The 14,270-nt window shown below is 47.4% G+C and overlaps 1 protein-coding gene across 2 annotated transcripts in view; it reads left to right on the forward strand.

Annotated features, from left to right (window-relative positions):
- The window catches only part of lin9 (lin-9 DREAM MuvB core complex component), a 67,353-nt gene extending 53,779 nt beyond the window's left edge, over nucleotides 1-13,574 (forward strand). The window contains exons 10-15 of one of the 2 annotated variants that reach the window (XM_033020628.1): nucleotides 446-547; nucleotides 3,778-3,858; nucleotides 7,107-7,232; nucleotides 8,382-8,564; nucleotides 10,300-10,397; nucleotides 12,838-13,574. In XM_033020628.1, coding sequence (XP_032876519.1) covers nucleotides 446-547; nucleotides 3,778-3,858; nucleotides 7,107-7,232; nucleotides 8,382-8,564; nucleotides 10,300-10,397; nucleotides 12,838-12,943 — 696 coding nt within the window. In that variant the 3' untranslated portion in view covers nucleotides 12,944-13,574. The remainder of the gene's footprint in view (nucleotides 1-445; nucleotides 548-3,777; nucleotides 3,859-7,106; nucleotides 7,233-8,381; nucleotides 8,565-10,299; nucleotides 10,398-12,837) is intronic. The other variant, XM_033020629.1, reaches the window with a different exon arrangement.
- Nucleotides 13,575-14,270: the final 696 nt, after the last annotated feature.

The raw sequence follows: 14,270 nt of genomic DNA on the forward strand, positions 1-14,270 counted from the left end.
GTGACGTTCTGGGTCAGAGCTCTTCTTCAGACTTCTTATGAAGAAGGGTTCAGCCCCGAAAGCGTCACCTATTCCTTTTCTCCAGAGATGCTGCCTGACCCACTGAGTTACTCCAGCATTTTGTATTGATTAGTAGGACTGGATGTTACAATCCCTAGGGTTCTTCACCACAACTGACACCCGGTATTCTTGGGGGTGACCACTAGGTGATTTTGCTACCAATCAGACACATCTTCAGTTGTGTATCTCAGTTGTATCTCAGATAGTTCTATCTATCTTGCATGCAAACTCCACGCAAACAGCATTGATGTCAGGATCGAACCCCGTTCTCTGGCACTGTGAGGCAGCGGCTTTACCAGCTGTGCCAGTGTGCCGCCCGGTTATCCTGCTTGCTGCCATTGCCACTGCTTTTGTGACATTGCCTTATTCGATCTCTCCTTGGCAGGACAACGATCCACTTTTGGGTCAGTCACCCTGGAAAAGCAAACTATCGGCCACGGATGGAGACACACTTGGGGGGTTTCCTATAGAATTCCTCATCCAGGTGGTAAGTGTTCTTTCCTTGTGTATCCGCCCGTAACGTTAATGGATTTGTTCACTTCATAAATTGTATTTGCCTTATAAATCAAACCTAGAAAGGGATATGTGGGGGACAGGAATCCTGCTTGGAAAATGGGGGCAAGGAATGGCCTCGCTCTCAGTTTTTAATGAATTTAGTGACTTGTTACGGAAATGTAGTAGGCATAAATTGTATGTAATTAGTTCATAAGACAAAGGATTAGAATTAGGTCCATCGAGTCTACTCCGCCATTCGATCTATCTTCCCTATGGAAGGGGCGTTCAGAAATCTGACAACAGAGGGGAAGAAGCTGTTCCGAGAAACATATAGAAACATAGAAAATAGGTGCAGGAGTAGGCCATTCGGCCCTTCGAGCTTGCACCGCCATTCAATATGATCATGGCTGATTATCCAACTCAGTATCCTGTACCTGCCTTCTCTCCATACCCCCTGATCCCTTTAGCCACAAGGGCCACATCTAACTCCCTCTTAAATATAGCCAATGAACTGGCCTCAACTACCTTCTGTGGCAGAGAATTCCAGAGATTCACCACTCTCTGTGTGAAAAATGTTTTTCTCATCTCGGTCCTAAACGATTTCCCCCTTATCCTTAAACTGTGACCCCTTGTTCTGGACTTCCCCAACATCGGGAACAATCTTCCTGCATCTAGCCTGTCCAACACCTTAAGAATTTTGTAAGTTTCTATAAGATCCCCCCTCAATCTTCTAAATTCTAGCGAGTACAAGCCGAGTCTATCCCGTCTTTCTTCATATGAAAGTCCTGACATCCCAGGAATCAGTCTGGTGAATCTTCTCTGCACTCCCTCTATGGCAAGAATGTCTTTCCTCAGATTAGGAGACCAAAACTGTACGCAATACTCCAGGTGTGGTCTCACCAAGACCCTGTACAACTGCAGTAGAACCTCCCTGCTCCTATACTCAAATCCTTTTGCTATGAATGCTAACATACCATTCGCTTTCTTCACTGCCTGCTGCACTTCCTGAATCTGGTGGTGTGCGCTTTCAAGTTTCTGTACCTTCTGCCGGACGGGAGCGGGGAGAAGAAGGAATGACCAGGGTGGGACAAGTCAGAGAGAGTGATCCTACAAGCATTGTCAAGTGTTTAATTGTCATATGTACTGGCAAATGAAATTCTTACTTGCTGCAGCTTATGGGCCCATTAACAGAATAACACACAGAATAATGTATAATAATACAAATTATAATAAATTCATGATCCGTAATACAAGATAACCATAATAGTGCAAAACTGAAAACAGTAGTGCAATCAAATATGAAGTCCATGGAAGATCATAGTTACTGAGGATGGTTAGTGTTGTGCAGTGTTCAAGAAGGGAAGAAGCTGTTCCTGAACCTGGTGGGCACGGTTTTCAGACTACTGTATCACCTTCTCGATGATCGGGGGGAAATGAGAGTGTGGGCAGGATGGTGTGGGTCTGTGGGTCTCTTGATGATGCAGGCTGCCTTTTTGAGGCAGTGCCGCCTGTAGATGTATTCGATGGTGGGGAAGTGAGTACCCATGATGGACCCGGGCAGTGTCCACCACTTTTTGTAATTCCTTCATCCCAGGGCGTTGGAGTTGCCGAACCAGGACATGATGCAACCAATCATTATGGTCTCTGCTGTACATCTGATGTTCATCGACATGCCCAATCTCCTCAATCGTCTAAGGAAGTAGAGGAGTTGATGGGCTTTAGTGATTGCATCAACATGCTGGGCCCAGGACAGATCTTCAGAGATGTGCATACTAAGGAATTTGAAGCATTAACCTCCGGCTGTGAAGAGTGTGTGACTAACTGAGGTCAGGCTGCAGCCAGGGACCTTCAACAATGCTCTCCCCTCTCCCCGGCACTGGAGCAAACCGCCAGTTTCAAAAGCCTTCAATAAGCAGTAGGCTACAAATGATTTTATTTTTTGACGTACTGTGTGTGAATATCTTCTCATGTAAAGGTTACTCCGGCCCCTCAGGAACGTGCTGCCTGAGTACACAAGTGACGCAGACACTCTCCTAACACTCACGTATTTAGATAAGCAGGAGATGTAAGCATGCTGGTTTACAAACAAAACGACACAAAGTGCTGGAGTAACTCAGCGGCTCAGGCAGCATCTCTAGAGAACATGGCTAGGTGACGTTTCACAAAGTGCTGGAGTAACTCAGCGGCTCAGGCAGCATCTCTGGAGAACATGGCTAGGTGACGTTTCACAAAGTGCTGGAGTAACTCAGCAGCTCAGGCAGCATCTCTGGAGAACATGGCTAGGTGACGTTTCACAAAGTGCTGGAATAACTCAGCGACTCAGGCAGCATCTCTGGAGAACATGGCTAGGTGACGTTTCACAAAGTGCTGGAGTAACTCAGCAGCTCAGGCAGCATCTCTGGAGAACATGGCTAGGTGACGTTTCACAAAGTGCTGGAATAACTCAGCGGCTCAGGCAGCATCTCTGGAGAACATGGCTAGGTGACGTTTCGGGTCAGGTGGAAGGGTTGCCGCATTGGACTAACCACGTGGATGCGACAACCAAGACGTCACACCAACTCCTCTACTCGCTGAGGATACCGAGGCAATTCAGCATGTCGGTGACTCCCACAAACGTCTACAGATGCTCCATAGTAAGCACACTGTCGGGTGGCATCACAGCCTGGTTTGGGAACAGCTCTGCCCAACACCGCAAGAAATCGCAGAGAGTTGTGGATGTAGCCCAGTCCGTCACACACACAGGCCAGACTCCCCACCATCGACTCCATCTACACTTCACGCTGCCTTGGGAAAGCAGCCAACACAATCAAAGACTTGTCCCACCCCGGCCAGTCCTTCTTCTCCCCGCTCCCGTCCGGCAAAAGGTACAGAAGCTTGAAAATGCGCACCACCAGACTCAGGAACAGCTTCTTCCCCTCTGCTCTACCTATTGTACTTGAGTTTGACTTGTTGTATCCATACATAGTTTTATCTGACGATTGGATAGCATGCAAAACATAGCTCTTCACTGTACCTTGGTACATGTGACAATAATAGACCTAAACCGAACGGCAACCTTTGTTTGGTAAGTTGGTTATGTTGATTCCATCAATCAGTTGTGCACTGGCCTGGGTTACTGGCAATATCTTACAAGCCATTACTTGTGCAGCAAAGTGCCTCCTGCACTCTCAGCTTGTTTCTTCACACTCATGCATATCCTGTTGCCTTTCCTTCTCCTCTTAGACAAGACTATCCAAAATACTCATGATCAAGAAGGAGCACATCAAACAGTTGAAAGAAATGAACACTGACGCGGAGAAACTGGTAAAGAATCTTCTTGCTTTTGGTTGTGACTTGATGCCGATTATCTGTGTTTCCTCCAAACTTCGGCAACTAATCTTTTAGATGTTCACAGTCCAAGGAAAGTGTATACAATCTCATGTCCATGTCTGCTCTGCCATCCAGTGGGATCACTGACCAGTACTGCACAGGGACAGGCCCTTCAGCCCACATTGTCCATGCTGAGCATTATGACAAATTATACTAATCACCTCTGCCTGCATCTGATCCATATCCCTCAATCCCCTGCATATCCATGTGCCTATCTAGAATAGACAATAGGTGCAGGAGTAGGCCATTTGGCCCTTCGAGCCAGCACTGTCATTCAATGTGATCATGGCTGATCATCCACAATCAGTACCCCGTTCCTGCCTTTTCCCCATATCCCCTAACTCCGCTATTTTTAAGAGCCCTATCTAGCTCTCTCTTGAAAGCATCCAGAGAACCTGCCTCCACCGCCCTCTGAGGCAGAGAATTCCACAGACTCACCACTCTGTGAGAAAAAGTGTTTCCTCGTCTCCGTTCTAAATGGCTTACTCCTTATTCTTAAACTGTGGCCCCTGGTTCTGGACTCCCCCCAACCTCAGGAACATGTTTCCTGCCCCTAGCGTGTCCAAGCCCTTAACAATCTTATATGTTTCATATATAGTGGTGTACAAGAAGCCTATTGTACACCACTATCATCTCTGCCTCCACCACCACCACCCCTGGCAGCATACTCCAGGCACCCACCATCCTCTGTGTAAAACAAAACAAAAAACCTTGTCCCACACTTCTCATTTAATCTTTCACCTACAAGCTAGTCTTTGACATTTCCACTTTGGGAACTTTCACCTTCAACACCGCTTTCCTGCACAAATTGCTTATTCCCTGATTCTATTTGAGTTGTGCAGCAGAGAAACAAGCCCTTCACCAAACCGCATCCATGCTGACCATCATACCTATCCTCACTAATCCTACTTGCCTGCATTCATTCCATATTCCTCTAATCCACTCTCAATCCTTGGGTGTTATTATTATTCCTGCCTCTGGCAACTTACTCCAGATACCAACTATTCTCTGTGTGTACAATTAACCCCTCAGAACCCCATTAAACATTCTCCCTCTCACCCAAGCATGGGAGACAGGCCCTGGTCAGATACTCTATCTATGCCCCTTGTAATTTTATAAACTTCTCGGCCTCCTCCGCTCCAGGGAAAAGAGACTGTTCTTCCAATCTCTCCATTAACTCGGGCCTTCCATTCCAGGAAAAAAATCAGTTTGAATCGCCTATGGTCCACGCTGGTGATCGATCACCCGTTCACGCTAGTTCTATGTTATCCCACTTTCTCACCCACTCCCAACACATTAGGGGATCATTTACAGAGGCCAATTAACCCACAAACACGCACGTCTTTGGGATGTGGGAGGAAACCGGAGCACCCAGAGGACACCCATACCGTCACAGGGAGAATGCGCAAACTCCACACACACACACACACAGACAGCACACGAGGTCGGGATCGAACCCAGGTCTCTGGTGCTGTGAGGCAGCAACTCTACCAACCTCTAGCAGAAGCACCTTACCTGTAAAGTGGTGACCAGAACGGTAGGCAGCACCTTGCGCAGGCTAAGCAGTTTGTTGTACTGTAAACATGACGACAGTTCTTGTATTGGTGCCTCTGCTGATGGTGGCAAGCATGCCACACTCCCCCTTCACCATCCTCTCTACCCTCTTTAGAGAACTATGTACTTGTACCACAAGGTCTCTCTGTTCAACCACTCTCCCCAGCGCTCTGCTGCTTGCCATGCTTTCCAAAATATGTCACTCCATACTTAGTCAGAGCTAGTCAAAGAGTCATGCAGCAGGAAACAGGCCCTTAAGCCCAACTCGTCCATGCTAACCAAGATGCCCCATCTACATTTAACCCATTTCCCTCTAAACCTTATCTTTCCTCCAAGTGTCTTATAAATGCTGTCAAAGTATCTGACTCAACTTCCTCCTCTGGCAGTTCGTTCCAGACAGTTCGTTCCAAATGTTGCCCCTCAGGTTCTTCTTAAATCTTCCCCCCTCCCCTACCTTAAACCTCTGCCCTCTCATTCTTCATTCCCCTACCCTGGGAAAAATACTCTGTATTCATCCTATCTATTCCCTTCATGACTATATACACCTCTATATGAACCCCTCAGCCTACAGAGCTCCAAGGAATAAAGTCCTAGCCTGCCCAACCTTTCCCTTTAGCCAGGCCCTCAAGTCCTGGAGAGATTTGTAGGGCTGTAGGGATTGAATGAGGTGGAACTAATTTAGTGATACAGCGCGGAAACAGGCCCTTCGGCCCACTGGGTCCGTGCCGACCAGCGATCCCCACACATTAGCACTATCCTACACCCACTAGGGACAATGTTTACATTTTACCAAGCCAATTAACCTATAAATCTATACGTCTTTGGAGTGTGGGAGGAAACCGAAGATCTCGGAGAAAACCCACAGGGAGAACGTACAAACTCCGTAAAGACAGCACCCGTAGTCAGGATGGAACCCGAGTCTCCGGCGCTGCATTCGCTGCCGGGCAGCAACTCTACCGCTGCACCACCGTGACCGCCCTAAATTTGATAGGCACACTTCCATCAGGCTGGGATGAATGGCCCTGTAGTAAGCAGGCAGGGAGTAGGAATACCACAGACTGAAGTGAAGTGGCTTGTTGAAGGCAGGCTTGGTGGGTGTTCCAAGAGTGTGAGGAGAAGCATAACAAACAAGCAAAATACAACGTGCTAGAGGAACCCCGCAGCTCAGCCAGCTTCTCTAGATGGACAGGTGGCGTTTCAGGTCACGGGCCTTTCTTCAGACTTTTCAGATTCATTAACCTGACGATGGGTCTCGACCCAAAACGTCACTTCTCCATTCCCTCCCCAGATACTGCCCAACCTTTTGTGCTGGTCCAGCACTTTGTATCTCTATCTGTGGATGAAATGGACAGACGATGTTTTGGGTCTTCAGACTATCCTTTCCTTCAACAGCGATGTTGCCTGACCTGCTGAGTTACTCCAGCACTTTGTGTTTTACTCAAGGTTCCAGCATCTACACTTCCTGTGTTCCTGCATTCTAACCGAGTCCAGTGGTCACTGGGATTTGGTGATTAATGAAAGTAAATGTTCTCCTCCCTGCCAGCTCTCCCTCCAGGAGCTGGTGTAAAGGATAATACAGGGCCCACTAAGGCCAGGAAGTGACTAGCTGTCTTCTCTCCTTCCATTAGAAATCCTACTCTGCCTCCATTGGAATAGACTTTCAGAAACGGTATGCGACCATTGTTTTAGAATTGGAGCAACTCAACAAGGATCTGAACAAGGTGTTGAATAAAGTCCAGCAGTTTTGTTATGAGGTGAGTGCTTGTAGTCTTGCTTGCTAGTAGTACCCTCCAACCCAGATGTCTGTGCTCCCCATCTCCCGCTCCCCCATGCATGTGTATTCCTTTGCTTTTGTTTCTGCTGCACTCCCCTGCCCACTCTCACCTAGATGCCCCTGTACACGTTAAGATGCAGGAAGATTGTTCCCGATGTTGGGGAAGTCCAGAACAAGGGGTCACATTTAAGGATAAGGGGGAAATCTTTTAGGACCGAGATGAAAAAAACATTTTTCACACAGAGAGTGGTGAATCTCTGGAATTCTCTGCCACAGAAGGTAGTTGAGGCCAGTTCGTTGGCTATATTTAAGAGGGAGTTAGATGTTGCCCTTGTGGCTAAAGGGATCAGGGGGTATGGAGAGAAGGCTCCATACAGGATACTGAGTTGGATGATCAGCCATGATCATATTGAATGGCGGTGCAGGCTCGAAGGGCCGAATGGCCTACTCCTGCACCTATTTTCTATGTTTCTAACCCAAAAGCCTGTGATCATAGAATGGTACATAGAACAGCAAGAGGCCCTTTGACCTTCTATGCCTGTGCTGGGCCTGATGCCAAATTAAATTGGCATCTCCGCTGCCTGCATGTGATCCACACCCCCACACCCCCCCGTTCCCTACATATCCATGTACCCATGTAAAAGCTGCTTAACCACCATTATCTGACCTGCCACCAACCAGCAGTGTGTTCTAGGCTCCCACCACCCTCTGTAAAAAGAACAAGCTTACCCCATGCCAACCAACATGCTTCATCTACACTAGTCCCACCTGCCCACATTTGGTCCATATTCCTCTAATCCCTTCCTATCCATGTGCCTGTCCAAATGTGTTTTAATTGTTGTTATAGTATCTGCCTTAACTAACTCCTCGCTCCATACACCCACCACCCTATGTGTGGAAAAAGTTGCCCCTCAGGTTCCTATCAGATATTTCCCCTCTCACCTCAAACATATCACCTCTGGATCTTGATTCCCAGCCCCTGGGTAAACGACTCTGCATTCACCCTGTATGTTCCCCTCTTGATTTTGTACACTTGATTTGCCTGTTGCGCATATTGTTGGTAGCTGTTGATCTCTGGACGGTGATTTCTGGCGTCTAACGTTGCCTCTTGTGTGCGCCGTGCCAACAGCTGGCTCCCGACCAGGGCCTGCAGCCCATGGATCAGCCGACGGACATGCGACGACGGTGCGAAGAGGAGGCTCAGGAGCTGGTGCGGCAGGCAAACAGCTCGCAGACTGGCCAGGCCAGTGTCAGGAACGAGAACCTCACCGACCTGATCGCCAGGCTCACCGCCGTCCTGCTGCAGATCAAAGTAAGTGTGACCGTCACAGCCCCGGCCCTGAAATAACTGAGAGACCCAGTGCCGGAGTCACTCAGCAGGTCAGGCAGCAGCTGTGGTGCGCAGAAACGAGGAACATGCAGATGCTGGTTTACAAAAAGAAAGACACAAAGTGCTGGAGTAACTCAGTGGGTCAGGCAACATCTATGGTGAGTTAAATAGACGATTGAGTTAAATCGAGGAACATTGACAATAGACAATAGGTGCAGGAGTAGGCCATTCGGCCCTTCGAGCCAGCAGGGCCATTCAATGTGATCATGGCTGATCATCCACAATCAGTGCCCCGTTCCTGCCTTCTCCCCATATCCCCTGACTCTGCTGGTGTACAAAAAAAAGACACAATCTGCTGAAGGAACACTGCAGTTCAAGCGGCATCTCTGGAGATCATGGATCGGTGATGTTTTGGGTCGAGTCCCTTCTTCAGACTGTGGAGGGAATGGACAGAGGACATTTGTCTGAAGAAGGGTCCCGACCTGAAACATCACCTGTCCATTCTGTCCACAAAAGCTGCCTGGCCGACTTGCTTCCTCCGTCACTCCACCTGTTGGTATTGGTTTATTATTGTAGCGTGCATGATAAGTCTGACCTGCTGTTATTCCAGCACTTTGGGTCTCATAAATGTCTCAGTTGGTGCAGTCCGGACGTTATTCCTTGAAACACAGGAGGCTGAAGGGTGATCTTATAGAGGTATATAAAATCATGAGGGTAATAGAACCAGAGGATATAGGTTTAAGGTGAAGGGTAAATGGTGGTGGGTGTGTGGAACGAGCTGCCAGAGGAGGTAGCTGAGGCAGGTACGATCAAAGCATTTAAATGACACTTGGGACAGGTACGTGGATTGGAAAGGCCAAACCTGGGCAGGTGGGACGAGTTTATCTTAGTCTGCGTGGACAAGTTAGGCTGAAGGGCCTGTTTCTGTGATGTATGACTCTGACTCTGTGATTCTACAATATCACAGATTGGTAACTTGCTGATTCAGGCCTTGCAGCATGGTACAGCACAGAAACAGCCCACCACGTCAATGCTGACCCTTGTGGCCGTCCACACTAATCCCGTTTGCCTGCATTAGTGCTCCATGCCTTGTTGAAAGTGCCTCTTCAACATAGTGATTGTATTTGATCCAGACATGGAGGCAGATACGATAGTGGTGTTTTTGGAAAAGGACATGGATATGCAGGGAACACCGATGCAAAGAGGGATATGGATCACGTGCATGCAGAGGGGATTGGTTTAGCCCGGCATCATGTTCGGGACAGACACTGTGGGCCGAAGGGCCTGTTCCGGTGCTGTACTGTTCTATGTAAGTCAGAGGCTGCCTCCCGGATCCACATCACACAGGGATTAATCACCGCGTCATACAGAACAGAGACAGGCCCTTCAACTCAATTCATGCTAGTCCCATTTACCTGCATTTGGCCCATATCCCTCTAAACCTTCATCTGGCAGCTCCTTCCATATATCCACTACCCTCAGTGAACAAGTTGCTCTTCAGGTTCCTATTAAATCTTGCCCCTCATCATAAACATGTCCTCTGGGTCTGGATTCCCTGACTCTAGGTAAAAGACTGTATTTGGCAGTGCTGGGATTGAGGTGCCCAGTTCAGGTCAAATCAGCTCAGATAAGTTGAACTTTTATATGTTAGAAGCTGAAAGGTTTTTGATTAGTGAGAAATTCATTAGTGAATCCTAATTTCTTTTCCTCTCCACAGTGTCTGGCAGAAGGAGGGGACTTAAACTCTTTTGAATTCAAGTCGTTAACAGACTCGTTGAATGACATCAAGAGCTCTATAGACTCCTCCAATGTAAGGTGGGTGGAATGAGAACTCCAGGTGTGGAGCTGAATAGGCTAGTGCCTCTGCCTCACAGCGCCAGAGACCCAGGGTTCGATCCTGACCTCGGGTGCTGTCTGTGCGGAGTTTGCACGTCCTCCTGTGACCGCATGGGTTAACTCCCACACGCCAAAGACGTGCGGGTTTGTAGGTTAATTGACCTCTGTAAATTACCCCTGATGTGTCGGGATTGGACGCGGAAGTGGGATAACATAGAACGAGCGTGGATGGGTGATCGATGGTCAGTGTGGACTCGTTGGGCCGAAGGGCCTGTTTCCATGCTGTATCTTTCAATCATTTAATTCAATAAATCTCATTCATTTTCCTAATCTCCAGGCCCATGGAGGGTTATGGGGCTAGCTTAGATGGGGAACCTTGGTCGGCATGGATGAGTTGGGCCGAAGGGCCTGTTTCATGCTGTATATAACTCTATAACAGTCAGCTTTTGGCACTCTTTGGTCTTCATTTTCTGGCTCTTTGCCCCATTACAGGAGGTCAAACAGTGTCTTCAGTTCCTTGCATCTTCACAGAACAGGAACAGGCCTTTCGGTCCATGATGTTCATTCTGAACATTATGCCAATAAGAGATCATAACTGCCTGCACATGATCTAGCAATGTTACAAAATTTTGAGATTTTAAAAATCAAGTCTGTAATTTATCCCATCAGATAAAGCATAAAAATAAGTTTAATTTGACACCTAATTCACTTTCATATCTCAAGTATTTAAAAAGTTATGGCCATTTTCATACTGGGAAATGAGCATCTTGTTCCCTATTGATTTTCTATGGACATAACAAAAAAGCTGTGACCGTGAACAGTCAAAAGCCCATAACTTTCTTAAAAATTAAGAGAACTGAATGAAATTTTCAGTTATCATAGATTGAAGCATTCTGAAACAAATATAAAATAATCTTACTTGGATGACCTGAAATTAAAGCATATAATTAGTTAGTTACCTAATTGTAGCTAATTTCAGACTTCAATTACTAGATCTAAACATCTATCCATTTCTTAATAAATGATTAACATTTTTAAATAGCCTAAATGTCCAAATAATATTCACAAATAATTCACAATAAAACATGATTTTTAAATCTCATTTACATTAATTTATAGGCCAAATGGAAGGAATTTAGTGTTTAATTGCTGTAAATAAATGCCCATTTAAATCAGCTTTCCAGTGGGTCCCTGTGGAACGCGCTGGTTTAGAACGTTCACATTGCGCTAGATTTGTGCCCCAAATGCCGAGAAAAATACTGCGGGATATAATGGGCCCAAATTGAGCTACTCGCAATATTAAACTTTGTATAAAGGGATCTTTAGAAGCCCTTTTTAATGTAAAAATATACAACTTAACTTCTGCTATTTGCTTTATGAGACCCTGCGGTTGCTGACGGTCGCGGGTTTAGAGATTGATTTTTAAACTACTATAACTATTATTCAAGGCCTTTAAACCTAATAATAGCTTTTGCGACGGGGTCTTCCAGCGATTTTTCGTTAATAATTAACTAGGCTGAACATTTTCGATTGGAACAGCTTAGAGAAAATCGCGTTTTAAACCCGCCCCCCTCTAAACGGCGCCAAAATCGCGCACACCCGCAACGGAAGATTTTCAAGGACGCTTCAGGTAGGCTTTGCAACATACCTACATGATCCGTTTCCCTCCTTTCCCTGCGTATCAATGTGCCGATCCAAATGCCTCTCAAACACCACTATCATATCTGCTTCCACCACCACCCCCTGGTAGCACGTTCCAGGCACTGACCACCTGTGTAAAAAAAACTTGCCCCGCACATCTCCTTTAAACTTTGTCCCACTCACCTTAAAGCTTTGGCCTCCATTGTCTTTCACATTTCCACCCAGAGGTAAAAGGTTCTGTCTACCTTCACAATTTTATATTCTTCTATCAGGACTCCCTTCAACCTCAAGTTTGTCCAACCTTACCCTCTAACCCAGGCAGCATTCTGGTAAACAACCTCTGCACCCTCTCCGAAGCCTCCACATCTTTCCTGTAGTGGGCCGACCAGAACTACACTCAATGCTTCAAATAGGGTGGCACAGCTGTTAGAGCTGCTGCCTCACAGCGCCAGAGACCCAGGTTGCTGTCCGTGTGTGGAGTTTGCTCGTTTTCTCTGCCACCGGGTAGATTTCCTCTGGGTGCTCCTGTATCCCCCCTCACCACCCCACATCTCAAAGACGTATGGGGTTGTAGGTTAATTGGCCTCTAAATTGCCTCAAATGTATAGGGAGTGGATGGGGAAAAGTGGGAGACCATAGAACGAGTGTGAACGGGCGATGGCTGGTCAGCGTAGACTTGGTGGGCTGGAGGGCCTGCATCTGTAAACCAAACCATCAACGCAATGCTACAACAACTCTTCCAAAACTGCATCTGACTTCCTGTCCTTGCTTTTTGCAGCTGCTTCCAAAACAATGTCGAAATCCACGTTGCACACATCCAGAGTGGACTGAGTCAGATGGGGAACCTGCACGCCTTCACTGCCAACAACACCGACATGGACTGAGTGGACTGGCCTTCGTGAACCCAGGGACTCGTGAGGAAGCTGTGCTGTGCTGAGCTCACCTGGCGCAGGCAGGCAGGCAGGCAGGCAGGCAGGCAAGAGGAGAGCGCTTTTTTAAAAAGAAAAAACACAATTGTACAGCCAAATAAAAGCCGATGAGAGAGCGATTTCCGAGCGCGCTCTCTGTACTTTTTTCATTACAAAATGTAGTGCAGCAGCCTGAGTTTTTCAGGAATCGGATTTATTTTTGTATGTTTTGTCATTTAAAGGTTTATTACCCTTGCTTTCTCAGTGTAAATATTACCTGTAAACTGAGGTAGGTATCAGATTGACTGTGTGATGGATCTGAACTATGTAAAAATGTAAATAGTTTATTTTTTTTTTTAGAAAAAGCACAAAAAAAAAAGCTATGTTGTGACTCCCACCTCCTGATGTGCTGGTTGCATCAAGTCCTAGACGGTGCTCATAGTCTCCTCCCCTGCCGCTGGTCCCTGCTGCCATCTTCTCCAGTGTGGATCAAGCCTCGTGACAGAGCCCCCACTCCCTGTCCACAGCTTCAGTCGCTCTATCACCACCTTTAGCCTTCAAGCACGGCTTTTCACAAGACAGCAATCAATGGCTGTCTCAGCCCCCTTCACCGCACAGATTTCCGCAAGAGTGCCAGGGCTTTTCAGATGCGAGCTTCCAAGAGAGGGAGTGACCCCCCATGCCTCCCCTCTCCCCCTGTGTTATCACCTCCCCTCCTCCCTCCCTCCCTCCCTCTCCAAATCCCTTTCCCGGCTCAGTACTGAGTGAGAGACGGGAAGAGATCACAGTAAGTTGCCTCTCCTCTTCCTCCCCACCCCAACATGTGTGTGAGCAGTGGCCCGAACCAGATGCCCCTCAGTGCGGGGTCTGTGCCTTTGTGGAGGGGGGGGGGGGCTGGATATCCTCTACCCCACACTGACGAGCAGCTTTAATGCAAGTTACAGCAGATGCTGGAATCCTGAGCAAAACACACAATGCTGGAGTAACTCAGTGGGTCAGGCAGCATCTGTGGAGGAAATGGACAGTGACGTTTGGGCTTGGGATGATGGAGGAAGAGGAAGAAAACTGCATTCATCCATAAATCCCTCACCAGGTCTTGTCCCACCCCTTTCCCTCACCCTCACTACACCTCCATTAGTACCTACCCAAAACCTCGTCTGTCCACTCCCTCCACAGATGCTGCCTGGCAACGCCGAGTCCCTCCAGCACTTTGTGTTTTGCTCGGCTACCTTACTTGGTAGATTATCCTTTGCTTGTCAAACCGTTCCTCGTAAAAATAACTTGCTCCCGCCCCCCCTGCTCT

This window comes from Amblyraja radiata, chromosome 5 (genome assembly GCF_010909765.2).
Source record: "Amblyraja radiata isolate CabotCenter1 chromosome 5, sAmbRad1.1.pri, whole genome shotgun sequence".
NCBI lineage: Eukaryota > Metazoa > Chordata > Chondrichthyes > Rajiformes > Rajidae > Amblyraja > Amblyraja radiata.